Source organism: Ipomoea nil, unplaced genomic scaffold, assembly GCF_001879475.1.
Source record: "Ipomoea nil cultivar Tokyo-kokei standard unplaced genomic scaffold, Asagao_1.1 scaffold2926, whole genome shotgun sequence".
In the NCBI taxonomy this organism is placed as follows: Eukaryota; Viridiplantae; Streptophyta; class Magnoliopsida; order Solanales; family Convolvulaceae; genus Ipomoea; species Ipomoea nil.
Window position 1 is genome coordinate 3,400,829 of NW_017619354.1, and position 13,149 is coordinate 3,413,977.

A 13,149-nucleotide genomic window follows, 5' to 3' on the forward strand; every position below is an offset into this window, starting at 1 on the left:
TGGACAAACATATTATTGCGTTCACTAATTATTAATGTACGTACCAGTAATTAATTGTGCACTGGTAACTCTTTTTGGGACTTTGCAACAATAATTCAACGTACTATAATGGATTTCCAACTAAGTTCTATTCATGTATTTCTAAACTATATTTCTTCACTTCTACTTCATGATTTGACAAACAAGAATATGATATTTTCATCATGTAAATCCCAGAAAAGTGTCTACATCAAGGATTTGTGTGAGAAGGTAGAAATTGAGAGTAAAAAGTGAGAGTACATGTAGTATTTTCTTTCCAACTATTGCGATGAGTTATAAACTGTGGAGGAATCTGATTAGTTTTTTATTTTGATATTTTAATTTATGGTATATTTGAATGTAAACTTGATTTGGATATCATGTGATAACATTTATCTAAATCCTAACCAAATTCTAAATCTTACCCATCTGATAGAACTAAACTGTTATGAGTGTTATCTTTTAAGATTGACTCTGATTCAAAATCAAAATCGGATCGTTGTAACCAAATCTGCTTCTGGGTAGGGTTAAGGGCCTCTTCTCATGTAGTGGTTAGGGGAAAAAAAATTATTATATAGTAGTAAGGTTTATCCATTTTTAAATAATAATCGAGGGTTTTTCTTGTCACGAAAAAATAGAAGCAAAAAAAATTAATAAAAATCTGGTAACGGGTTTGGGCGGAGACAAAAATTGGAACAATGTATTTTGAAGTATTCTAGATTAGAAGTTGTTGTGAAAAACAATATTATATGACCCCATGTGTTTAGAATTTGTTGGCGTTGTTTGGTTGTGTAACAGTTGGTTCACCGGGCGGTAAAACCGTAAAAGGGCACGGTGATAAACGTGGGTTAGGAGTCTTAGGAATAGGAACAGGAACAGGAAGGGAGTTATTATTATTAGGTAAAAATAATAAATAAAGAAAAGAAACTGAAGGATTAATGGTGTGATTGATTAAGATAAAAACTGACCAATTCCCACGGCGTTTGACCCACTGGAAAAATGGAATTGAATAAGGAACCCAAAAAAACTGACCGATTCACACAGATTAGATAGCGTTTGGAGGCTGGAAAAATGGGAAATGGATCATCGGAATTGAATAGGTTTGGTTTCATTGAATTCGATTCAACCACGTAGTATGTAAACACCACCCAATTCAATGTCTCTGACCCGATAGTTTAGTCATAAAATCTGCATGTTTACGTCCTTTCCTTCACGCTCACCAGATTATATTCCTCCTTTTATTTCAACCTTTCAGTTACTTTTTTTAATTAATTTCAAGAAAATTCTTAATTGCGGGCCACCCACCATTCCTTGTTTAATCCATACGCCTCATAGTACCATACATATGTTATTTGGTACATGAGGCCATGCATATATACCTTTGCCTTTCCCCTCCTAACCTACACCAAACCCACACCTCGTATCACAACAAACGCATAGGTTTTGCCAACAACTATATAATAATAATAACATTATATATATATATATATCTGGATAGATAGATAGATATAGATATATACGTACGCAGACAACACTCTTCTCGTTCAAGAACGAATCAAGGAGGTGAAGTTCCTGTTTTGAACCAAACCCAACTCACACTTTGTTTTGTTGCTTTCTTTTTTCCCTGATTTCCTGCTCCAAAGACGTACTGCCTAGTTGGTTCTTGGCGTTTCTGATTTTAATTTGGTGGTTACAAATACTAGGCTGGGGGGAAGTTAAAACTTGGGTATTATATTCATGGCCATTCAAGCGCAGATTTACTCGCAAAATCTTGGGTTTCCTCTCGCTATTCCGCCGGATTTTATGGACGGTGACGCCCCTGCTTCCGCCGCCGCCGCCGTCGACGGGGTGGTTGGTTTTGATCATCACTTTTGCTTCAACCCACCACCGCCTCCTCTTCCGCCGCAGCAACAGTTCGTCATGCCGCAGTTTCATCAGAATATTCCTCCGCAGCAGCAGAAGAACTATAACGATTTTGTGGCAGCCAAGAATCCTCAGCCGCCGTCGATGGGTTTCTCTCAGAATCTCGCGGCTGAGCTTGAGAAACAAATTCTTGAAATTGATCGCTTTATCTCTTTACAGGTATGGCGTAATCCAGATTGTTGATTTAATTTCTGGGATTTTCGGGGTTAAGTCTGATATTGGGTTTATGTGTTTGTTTTGAGACAGAATGAGAGATTGAGATTGGGTTTACAAGAGCAGAGAAAACAGCAACTGGCATTGATGCTGAGAAAATACGAATCAAAGAAGCAATTTTTGCTGAAACAAAAGGAGGAAGAAATGTCTAAGGCGTTGAACAAGACGATGGAGTTAGAAGACATGTTGAGAAGGATCGAAATGGAGAAGCAGGCGTGGCAGAGCATGGCGAAGGAGAAGGAAGCCATGGCCATGTCTCTCAACAACACAATCGAGCAACTCAAAGAAAGCGCGTGGCTGCAGCCCTGGACCGGCGGCGCGGAGGACGCCGAGTCGTGCTGCGAGAACGGAGGTGATGATAATGCGCCGGCGGCGGCGGCGCCACTTTTCCGCGACGGAGGAAGCGGCGGCGGCAACGGGGAGAACAGTAAACGGGGGGATATGGCCTGCAAAAGCTGCAATTCTGGGGTGTCGTGCGTTGTGTTCTTGCCATGCAGACACCTTTCTTCGTGCCAAGCTTGTGACCCTTTCCTGGATTCATGCCCTCTCTGTGGGATGCTTAAGAAAGCAAGCATTCAAGCTTTGCTATGATTTCATCTTTCTTTTTTTCTTTTTCGTAGAAGATTTCTAGTGTAGATGCGTAGAGCAGTAGAGATGTTTATCCCAAGAGTTAGAACATCTAAATTAAATTCATTATTTTCTTCCTGCCTTCCCCAGGCACTGCTTTCCCCAGCAAATTCCCTAATTCCCTTGTTCTATGCGAGCTGGCCAAATTGACTCTCACACTGTGACTCTTATGTTACAATTTACCACAAAAAAAAAAAAAAAAAAAAAAAAAAAAAAAAAAAAACTAATTGAACTGTTTGCGCAAGCAAAATATAGGAAATCGAACACATTGTGTTCTTGAATAGCAATTTGTTTTTAAATTTTTACATATTACATTGATATCTACATTTTGACAATGAACTATTCCAGCCAATTAAATCTCAACAATGCTCACTCTAAGTAACTCTTCCAAGAGTTTTTAGGTTAATGCATCAAGATTTGATCTGTACCAACAAAAAAAATAAACATACAATCACTTACACATAATAATAATAATAATAATTGTATTTAATGATTTTTATTAATATTATACATTTTGTCCTTGTTTTGCTCATTAGGTGTGAGAGCAATAATAACAGTGTAACGCAGTTGAACTTTAAAAATGGGATTAAAAGTGGTGGCAATGAGATCTCGTTGATGATGACATGCCCAAAAAGCAATTCCGAGTGGCAAAGCCATTCCAAGAATTCATGGTGGAAAACCGGAACAAATATTTAATGATAAATAAGGAAAGGGTGATGCTACTCACCCCTTTCACATTTTATCTTCTTAATCTTTTTCTTTTTTTATTAGATGATTTAATCTTGATAAGAAGGTAGTGGAATTAACTAATTACACCCAATAGTTATGATTTATGAGTCATGTCAAGAAGAAAATTTTCTAGAAGGGAATAAAATAATTTTTTTATATAAAGAAAGAGTAATGATACACATACCTCCAAGCACTCATACTTTTATTATTCACAACCCAACCACTTCATAATTCTTTCTCTCTTTTTTTCATTTAATTTACTAGTGCCTAATAATTTTATTTATTTTTGATAACCCATGATTTCAAATTTCACCACAATATTGACTCAAGTTTTATTTTATCTTGAATCTTATGAGCCCACTCCTAAACTCATGATGAGGTAAATTGAGACAATCTAACTTTAAAACAAAACACCAAATTGCACATTTTTGTACACAAGAAATTCAATCCAAACTCAAATCTCTAATGTTTGGGGTAGAAATCGAACCCACACTCTAATGTTTGTCACAGAAATTGAACCCCAACATATCACTAAAATCATGTCTTAATTGAAACTTCTTATCCATTGGACTAATACCTTTGGGGTAGTGCTTATTAGTAAATTTTGTCACATCATAAAATGATCGATTGTGAATAATAGAAGTAAGGGGTATTGTGAAGGACTTTTTACTAGTCACCTTTTCATTTGTTAAGTGGTCGGAGGATTAGGTTGCCCATGCCTTAGCTAAGAAAGTCGTTTCTTTACCCGGTTGTATGGAGGGTTAGATTCTCCCTCTGTTTTCATTGTGAGTGCTTTGTAGTTAGATTGTTATGAGTAATGAAAAATTCCTTTTCCTTTCAAAAAAGAAAAAAAAAAAAAAAAGTAAGGGGCAATGAGGCATAGCATGATCCCCTAAAAAAATTATTGTTGGTGAGATTTAATCTTTATTTTTTTGTGATAAATTTTATCTCTGTGATAAGTTAAATTATCCATTTAAATGATGAACTTGTTCAACTCTACCAATAGTTATTGCGTGGACCATGGTTCACACAGCCGTGTGGACCATGATTCACACAGCTGTGTGGACCACTGTCTAAAAATGACATCATTTTGTATAAATTTTGTTTTTCAAGCGACTCACTATAACATATATTTTTATAACTCATAATGTATATTATTCTAAAACATAATATATATTATCTTACCCTGAAAATTTCATTATTCTAACACATAAAATTCAATGACGTCATTTTGAACCGTGGTCCATATAATAATTTGCCGAACTCTACTATGTTGTCTCTCCCTTCCCTCTCATTTTCTCAACAAGGCCCAAAATGACAAATAATATAACAGAATCACCAATGGCAATTTATATCCTACACCACGGCGCGCGTTGCACCATGCGCCCAGATGCAAAACGACGTCGTTTTAATTATTTTTTTTTTGAAATTTCCCGCCCCAGTGAATGACAGTAGTTTTTTCTTTAAAAAAAAACCCCGCTGTTCAAGAATGTACATAATTTTATACTAGAATACACATAATGTTATACATGAATGTACATAATTATATAACAAAATATACATACTCTTTTTAAAAGATAATACACATAATCTAACATAATACATAATAAACATAAACTTTTAATATAATACACATCAACTCTTAACATAATACACACAAATTTTCTGATTCGAATGTACATAATTGTATACAAAGAATGTACATAATTGTATAAAAAATACACATAACGTTGTGAACAAATACACATAACGTTGTGAATAAATACACATAATCTCAGCAACTTCCTATTGCGCCTCCCAACACTACCCCAAAACGACGTCGTTTTGGGAGGCGCGCGGCGCACAGTGCTATGTGCGCCGTGGTGTAGGATATACGATTGATCACCAATATTGTGGGCCTCATGAGATTATGGGCCTGCAAGAAAGAAAATGTAATGGGTCCTGTTCTGGCTTTTGTCAAGATTTGGTTAGCGTCACCCCAATAGACTGAAAACTGTAATAAATTATATTGTAAATCATGGTTCATCATGTGTATTGTGAACTCTAATTTATATTAGAGCATCCTTAATACAGGTTTATTGTGAGTTTTTCTTTTCTTTTTCTTTTTGGATGAGGTGAAAATGATAGAGGATATGAGAGATAAAAGTCAGTATATTACATGAATGTAGAATTTTAAAGCCCACTAGGCCACTACGGATTAAAACGGCAAATTATATTGGCAAATTATGCTGTGGACTCGTGTCCACAATGTATTGTGGACACGAATTGTTTTAAGGGAAAACGCGGTCTTTCAGTTAAAAAAAAAATTGATTTTGTATTGCCGTTAACGACATTATTCGTTTGTGGCATTATAAATGTACAGTTATGGAATTATGAATGTACAATTATAGAATTATGAATGTAAGTTATGGAATTATGAACACAGAGCTTTGACATTATGAACTTACAATTATGAACATATAGTGATAAAATTATGAACATAGAGCTCTAAAATTGTGAACATAGAGTTTCAAAAATTATGAATTTACAGTTATTGAATTATGAATGTACAGTTACGGAATTATGAATGTACAGTTATGCAATTATGAACACAGAGTTTTGACATTATGAACTTACAATTATGAACATATAGTGATAAAATTATGAACATATACTCCTATAACAAAGTGATCTAATTTAAAAAAAAAAAAAAAAAAAAAAAAAAAAAAAGTGGAAGAGAGCGGTGCCTAACGGCGCCGTTACCGTGTCTAGCATGCATGCTGGACACGGGTTCATAGCATAACAAATGAATATGCATTGTAATTTAGGTATCAAATATGCACTGTAATTTCATTTCAACACAATTTTAGTATCATTTTGATATAACTACAATTTCGCTGGATAATAAACACTCAAATATGTGAAGTTGTTATTCAGTTTCATTTTGTATACACTGCAGTTTTATTTCAACACAACTACAGTTTTATTTCAATTCAATTGCAATTTAATTTGATAATATAATAAAAATAATACGTGAGATAATATCAATTTAGATACACTATAGTGTGTGTCGTTTTGAACCACGATTCACAAAACTTTGTGGATCGCGATGGACAGTATAATTAGTAGATTAGAAACCATCTAATTGGTATGCACCATCAACGCTCAATAGACGTGAGCAGTGCATGTGGCTATTGGGCACATCAAGGTGACCGCTATATTAGTTTTTATATTTCTTTCTTTTTTTTAAATTTATTTTCTCCTTTTGTTTTTTACATAAATTTTAAAAAATAATTGCACTAACATATACTTTCAATTAATAAATTATGAAAATAATTACACTTTTCATTCTCAAGTTATACGATAATTGTAGAATTCGTCTCTAATTATTTATTATGTTCATTTTTTTTTCTAAGCTATCAATGGCGTTACACTTTTCGTTCATTTATTAACAAAACATTAATGACGAAATTTACAACTTTAATATAACTTAGAGACAAAAAGTAAGCATACAAAGTTAATAAAAGGACGAAAGTGTAATTTCAATAATAATTTAGGAACACAAAGTGAATACGATTAACACTTTAGGGACGAATTTTACAATTATCTTATAACTTATGAACGAAAAGTATATTTTTTTCTTAAAGTATGCCGATTTAATTATAATCAATTATAATAAGTACCTTATGATTTGATGTCATTATTGTGTAATCCAAATGGAATGTAGGCACACAATGTCCGGGTCCACTATTGACTGAAAACATTGACTTCGGTGGGAGACAGACCACTTCATCCCCGTCGATAAGTTTAAGTCGCCGCCTCGGCGGCGTTTCATCAAGTGTCAATTACGATCGGAAATCATAGTTTTCTCATCTATCGGTTAACCTGAAACAGTCGTCGCCGATGGCCGATCAGTTAAGGAGCAGGCCCTTGAACGTGTACCTCTACATTCCCAACATTATTGGTAAACCTTTCTTTAGCTCATCCCTGTCACTGTTTTTGAGCTTATCGACTTAGCGTCAATAGAAGTATTCCTTATTAAGTTATGTTGTATGCAGGCTACATAAGAATTCTGCTAAATTGTATTGCATTCGCGCTGTGTTTTGTCGATAAAAAGTTATTTTCTGTTCTCTACTTCATCAGGTGAGTAATTACTTTCATGTGTTCTCTCTCTCTCTTTTGTGCTTGAGAAATGGATTTTTGAATGATTGTAGCTTCGTCTGTGATGCTTTGGATGGTTGGTTTGCCCGCAAATTCAATCAAGGTGAGACTTAATCAAACTTCTCAAAAATAACTTTCTAGTAGGGGTTTGGTATACTATTAATTTCTACATTGAGCTTTAGTTTTTGGCGGGTTGTTTAAAGATTTGTTGAATAACAACTTTTTATGAACTACTCTGTAGTATATATACAACTGCGTTAGAAATGCTAATAATCTTGCTAGGGTTAGTTCATATTATTTAGAGACTGCTAATCTGCTATGGTAGTTCTTTCTAAATTGGGAAAACATGAAAAGTCTTGTTACTAGACAGCCCATTAATCAGCAGCACTAGTTTCCATGTATTATCTCTTGCTATGGCTGATTAGCTTCATCCCTGATAGTATTCATTATGTAACTTTCATATTTTGTGTTAGATGTAATGACTAATGGGGTCTATAGCATTATATTTGATATATTTACCTCCTTTTCTGGATAGTGTCAACATTTGGAGCAGTTCTGGACATGGTAACTGACAGGTATCTGATAAGCATATAGTCTCGTTGCCTCTATAATTTAGTCGGTGTTTGTATTAAGCTTTAGGCTAGCAACTCAGTTTTTCTTCCACTTAGCTTATTTCTAAGTTTGGTTGACACGGGTATATGGCGGTTTCTCAGGATCAGCACTGCTTGTCTGCTGGTGATTCTCTCCCAAGTATATAGGTAGTTAATTGTGGCTTTGTTTGTCTTTGTCGCTGGCTAGTTAAATGAATCTCAACATGCCTGAGGCTCTTTCGTTTTCCTTGCCCCACGTGCTGTCAGGCCTGGTTTGCTTTTCTTGTCTTTGCTTGCGTTAGATATTGCGAGCCATTGGTTGCAAATGTATAGGTAATATTCTCGTTCTTTCCTCCTTGTTCAGTCCTCACAGGATATATGGCTCAGTTGATTTTTAAATCTCTGTTTCTACTATCTTCTATTGCAGTACCTTCTTAGTAGGCAAAACTAGTCATAAAGACGTAAAAGACAGCAGTAACTGGCTGTTTAAGGCTTACTATGGAAACCGAATATTTATGGGCTATTGTTGTGTGTCCTGTGAGGTGATTATCTCCAGAAATCCTTACGAATTTTAATTGCTCTTATGTTTATCCTAGTTTTGACTTTTGACTGCATGCATTGATTTTATACGACGTACAGGTTCTTTACATCACTTTGTTCCTTCTTCCACAGAACCAGACTGAAAACCTCTTTGATGTAAGCCTTCAGCTGTAAGATTGATTGGTTATATTATTAACTATTCTGGTATGGTGCCAATTTTTTTGTTAGCATTTACCAGATTTCTTGTGTTTCCTTAATAGGTTCTTCTAAGCGCTGCAACCAAGAGTTGGCTTTATCTCGCTCTAATTGCCCTTCTCATACTTGGATGGTCAATTAAGCAGTTTGTTAATGTCATACAGGTAAACAAATACTGCCTTTGTGTTCACATACTTGTTTTTCAGTGTTATATATTGGTAGTACTCAGGACACCTCATGGTCTAACCCCAAAAAAAAAAAAATCCAACTTTTTGAACACTTCTGATCTAAAACACAGAAAGTTATTGGCTACTTCTCCTTTTCAGAAGGCAAATTCTTGAGCATGTGTATAGCATTCTTTGTCACCATTGTTCATAAGTGAATCTTCCTTTTGAATGAAACCATAATACTCTAAATTTCTCACTTCAACACAACAATCCGTTTTCTTGTTTATAAACAACACATATTTACTCTCCTCGTGCATGTCTTTTCTTTTTCTTCAGATGAAATCGGCTGCAGATATTTGTGTGCTTTATGACATCAACAAAAAACAATAGTTCGAGGGGAGAAAGACTGTTTGAAGTGTTGCATACTTGCATTGGTCATTTTGTTAACAGAATCAAGACATGAACTGGTTAATAGTGACTCTGTTTAGGCAAATCTTTTGTGTATGGTTGTAAAATGTTTAGGCTTTTCTATGCTATATTCCAAATTGTGTATACACAGTTAGTACAGTTGAATATATAACATTAAAGCTTAATTTTTTGTAAAGATAAAGAGAACACTGATTGTCAACTTTGATTTTGAAACACAAAACAAATCTCGCTAACATAAATAAAAACGTAGGATTCAAATCAATACAGGCTAAAACCAAAAAATTGGCTGACTAGAAGAGATAAACCTAGACCAATAGCTAGAAGTGAAGCAGCCCAAGTAAGCTTCTCGGTTATTCGAGGGACCCTGTCCTTCAGTGCCTGACTAAATGAACCAATGAAGGCAGTATAGCTTCCCATTGCAATTACAGTACCAACCAAGAACATACCCAGGAATGCAGCACCGGCGAGGCGAGAGGGCAAAGCAAGCGCAGGCAAGATGATCAAGAGAGCATCGGGTTGAAGACCGTGAACAATCCCGGTGGCAAATGTAGCTAAGCCAACCTTCTTCTTTTTCCCAATGGCCGGAGGAGCCTCGAGCCCGTCATATAAACTAACATCACACTCACCGTTTTCTAGGGCAACACATGGTGCATGCACTTCAGATGCTTCCTTAATTCCCATTGCTCCAATTACAAGAAGGGTAAAGCCAACCACTCTCGTACCCCAGGTTCGGATGACTTCAATGTGGAGTCGATCCTTTAAGAGTAGAAACAACAGCCCGAATATCACCTGCCCAGCATCATGGCCACAACCCCAGAGAGCTCCCACAGCAGCACTCTCCATCCTAGTCCGGCCTATTGATAGTGGAGCCAACGCAGCAAGGTGATCAGGCCCAGATAATGTGTGTAAGCAGCCAGCAAAGAACCCGGTCCATGCACTGTTTAGTAATTCACTACTAATACCCGCTGCAGATGCAGCAGAACCTCCGGCCTTTGCAGCACTTTGAAAGCTAGCAAAAGCCGGTGATACAATGGCTGGATGAAACAATGTACAGATAGCTGAAAGAAGTATTATCGCACCCACTGCCTGAAACATTTTCATAATAATATTTTGAGAAATACACCTTTTGCATCATGTTAAAGTAAGAACACAAAATTCAAGTGAAATTCACCAGTGGACGCAGCAAAAAAACATGTAAATCTCATAGTTCAGATTCCCACATCTACAATTCATAGTAACACATGCTACACATTCATTAATTATTTCCAGAAAAGACAATGCATTCATGCCATAGGACACCATGCCTGCAGCTTCTTAGTACCATAACCTAAAAAAATTATCTTTTTTGGCATCACCCATGAACATAACCAAACAATAGCTTCTATGTGTTCCACTACACATCTTCAATGGGTATAACTACATGCACATTAGTTTAGATACCCAATTATTCACTCTCAAAAAGGTAAATTTAGGAAAAGCGCATTCCTTTCATAGTCAAAATCATGAAGCATGTTAATAATACAGATTTCAGTGGTTTGATTACCAGTCTTGATAGGTTCCCCAAAAATCACGATTAACAGAAAAAGTAAAAGGCAAAATAAGATTATCAACCTAAAGTTGGTACCTTTTGTCGGTTGAATACATGTTCAGCAATCTGTTGGATGAAATTGGGCTGGAGCGCATTCCCATCAGGCAAATCCGCAGGCTCAGAAGCCTTATCGGAGAGAGCATCGCGAAATTCCGAAGCTACCACGGAGGAGGAGTCGAGGTAACGGCAGCGGATCGAGTGGAAGCGTGGCGAGTCAGCAGAAGTCAAGGGCGGAGAAAAGGCGAGTTTGGGGCGGGCGGCGGTGGCGAAACCGAGCGGAGAGAGGCGAGGAGGGAGAGCGGGCTTAGATGAGATAGGGTTGAAAGAGATAAGCCTCTCCATTGCAACACTAACAGTAGCAGACCCTCTCCGTTTCTGTGCCTGTTAAATTAAGGTTTGGTGGAGGAGGTTCAGAACGTGGGAGAGAGACAGAGTGGAGGATTAGGACGTGGTCATTCGATTAAAACTGCCAACCACTTTCCACCGTTGATTACGCCCATCAATCTCATCTCAACTCACTTAAAAATAAGTTCAACTCTGGTAAATTCTGAATACCCAGAATACGTTACATAAATAAATATTACTTTGAATAAAACTTACTACTTGTAATGAACACAAATTCAAAGTATTCATCAATATTACCTTCATATTGTTTTCTCCACACATGTGTTGCTATGAAGGACTAAATTTGAAGTATGTTGATGTGCTTTTATTTTCGTAATGTCAAAATTGTAGCTCTGCTCTATCTCTCTCTCATTTTTTTTAAAGGAGAAATATGGATATAAATAGGTAAGAAACAAGTTTGGCCAACTTTTGGAAGGTGCTAAATATAATTTTATGCTTCCTATTTAATTTTTACCTTCTTAAACTTGAATTTAGACTATTGTGTCTTTATAAAAGTTGTAACTTTGTAAGTTAATTTTCTAACATTACTTAAATAATCTCTCATACCACTTTCAAGTTTAAACAATGATATGCATAAAATACTAAACTATATTTTAGTTTTTGTTTTCCAATTTTAAATCTAAAGATTCTTTCCAAATTTTATTCCTATTCAATTTTTTTTTTTTTTGTGTGAACCAATTTCTTATTTTAAAACATAATAGTTAACTGTTTCCTAATTTACATTAGGGTTGTTCTAAATATGTTAAAAAAAATGTTTTATATATATCATATTGATTGAACATTTAAAACACTCCATTTAAATTTATGCAAGACGGTTCAAAATGTTTCTATGTATCCAAAAATAATCTACATGCTATACTTATATCAAATTATAAATTATTCAAAATTCGTACTCATGGTCAATTACGTTAGGTTTGTTGGACCATCCATAATAGGTCCCGAAATATATATCATTACTCTTTTTATGCATTTAGTTACTACATGATTTTTTTTTTAATGATTGTGTCTATCTTCATTGAGGAAAAAAAAAAAACATTTATGAATTAACAATATCATATTAAAAATAATGCTGGTTAGATAGTAGTTTTAATAGGAAAAAATAACAATTTTAAATTTTAAACTCGAGTTCAACGCTTTTTTTTTTAAAAAAAAAAATTCCATTCGAGGATAGGACCTCATAGCTTATACTGTGAGGGTACAAATGTATCCTTCTACAAGGGATACCAATCCGATCATTAAGAAATATCTCAGTAACTCCCAAAATGCTCTGTCGGGTCGGGGTGTGGAGGACCCTTAGGGTTGGGGTTCAACCTTTTGGAATAAGAAATATCTCAGTAAGTAAGAATTAATTAAACTAAATAACTAATGTCCATTCCCTATAAACATAAGATAAAAGTAGCACTATCCACTTGTCCTCCTATTCAATTCCTAATTAGTGAAATGTCAATTATTGAAAAGTCCATTTTGACTAAAGCAACCACACTGCTTTGTGGAGGCCGTGGCATTATTCAATCCGCAAACACATGCCACGTAGAGGGTGTACTGTGCACCATTGCACATCCCCCAAATCCAAATTTGTATGGGC

The 13,149-nt window shown here is 35.6% G+C and overlaps 3 protein-coding genes across 3 annotated transcripts; 2 read left to right on the forward strand and 1 right to left on the reverse strand.

Annotated features, from left to right (window-relative positions):
* Nucleotides 1-1,755: 1,755 nt before the first annotated feature.
* Nucleotides 1,756-2,858, forward strand: LOC109161696 (probable BOI-related E3 ubiquitin-protein ligase 3). The gene is made up of 2 exons (XM_019310186.1): nt 1,756-2,100; nt 2,188-2,858. The coding sequence occupies exons 1-2, from the start codon at nt 1,756-1,758 to the stop codon at nt 2,743-2,745; spliced, it is 903 nt and encodes a 300-aa protein (XP_019165731.1). The 3' UTR covers nt 2,746-2,858.
* A 4,401-nt stretch (nt 2,859-7,259) lies between these two features.
* LOC109162017 (CDP-diacylglycerol--inositol 3-phosphatidyltransferase 1-like) lies at nt 7,260-9,741 on the forward strand. Its single transcript, XM_019310649.1, has 10 exons — nt 7,260-7,453; nt 7,548-7,632; nt 7,704-7,753; nt 8,186-8,225; nt 8,364-8,408; nt 8,508-8,573; nt 8,668-8,782; nt 8,880-8,936; nt 9,041-9,139; nt 9,479-9,741. Exons 1-10 carry the CDS (start codon nt 7,393-7,395, stop codon nt 9,530-9,532), a joined length of 672 nt encoding a protein of 223 aa, XP_019166194.1. The 5' UTR covers nt 7,260-7,392; the 3' UTR covers nt 9,533-9,741.
* On the reverse strand, nt 9,717-11,581 carry LOC109162016. Its single transcript, XM_019310648.1, has 2 exons — nt 11,196-11,581; nt 9,717-10,657 (listed from the first exon to the last, which is right to left on the reverse strand). The coding sequence occupies exons 1-2, from the start codon at nt 11,499-11,501 to the stop codon at nt 9,830-9,832; spliced, it is 1,134 nt and encodes a 377-aa protein (XP_019166193.1). The 5' UTR covers nt 11,502-11,581; the 3' UTR covers nt 9,717-9,829.
* Nucleotides 11,582-13,149: the final 1,568 nt, after the last annotated feature.

Excerpts from the sequence above, each read along its gene's own strand:
- LOC109161696 (XM_019310186.1), top strand. The coding sequence starts at position 1,756 with ATGGCCATTCAAGCGCAGATTTACTCGCAAAATCTTGGGTTTCCTCTC. Across the intron at positions 2,101-2,187 it reads ATCGCTTTATCTCTTTACAG|AATGAGAGATTGAGATTGGG; the intron begins GTATGGCGTAAT and ends GTTTTGAGACAG.
- LOC109162017 (XM_019310649.1), top strand. The coding sequence starts at position 7,393 with ATGGCCGATCAGTTAAGGAGCAGGCCCTTGAACGTGTACCTCTACATT. Across the intron at positions 7,754-8,185 it reads TGCCCGCAAATTCAATCAAG|TGTCAACATTTGGAGCAGTT; the intron begins GTGAGACTTAAT and ends TTTTCTGGATAG. Across the intron at positions 8,409-8,507 it reads ATTCTCTCCCAAGTATATAG|GCCTGGTTTGCTTTTCTTGT; the intron begins GTAGTTAATTGT and ends ACGTGCTGTCAG.
- LOC109162016 (XM_019310648.1), bottom strand. The coding sequence starts at position 11,501 with ATGGAGAGGCTTATCTCTTTCAACCCTATCTCATCTAAGCCCGCTCTC. Across the intron at positions 10,658-11,195 it reads ATGTATTCAACCGACAAAAG|GCAGTGGGTGCGATAATACT; the intron begins GTACCAACTTTA and ends AAAATGTTTCAG.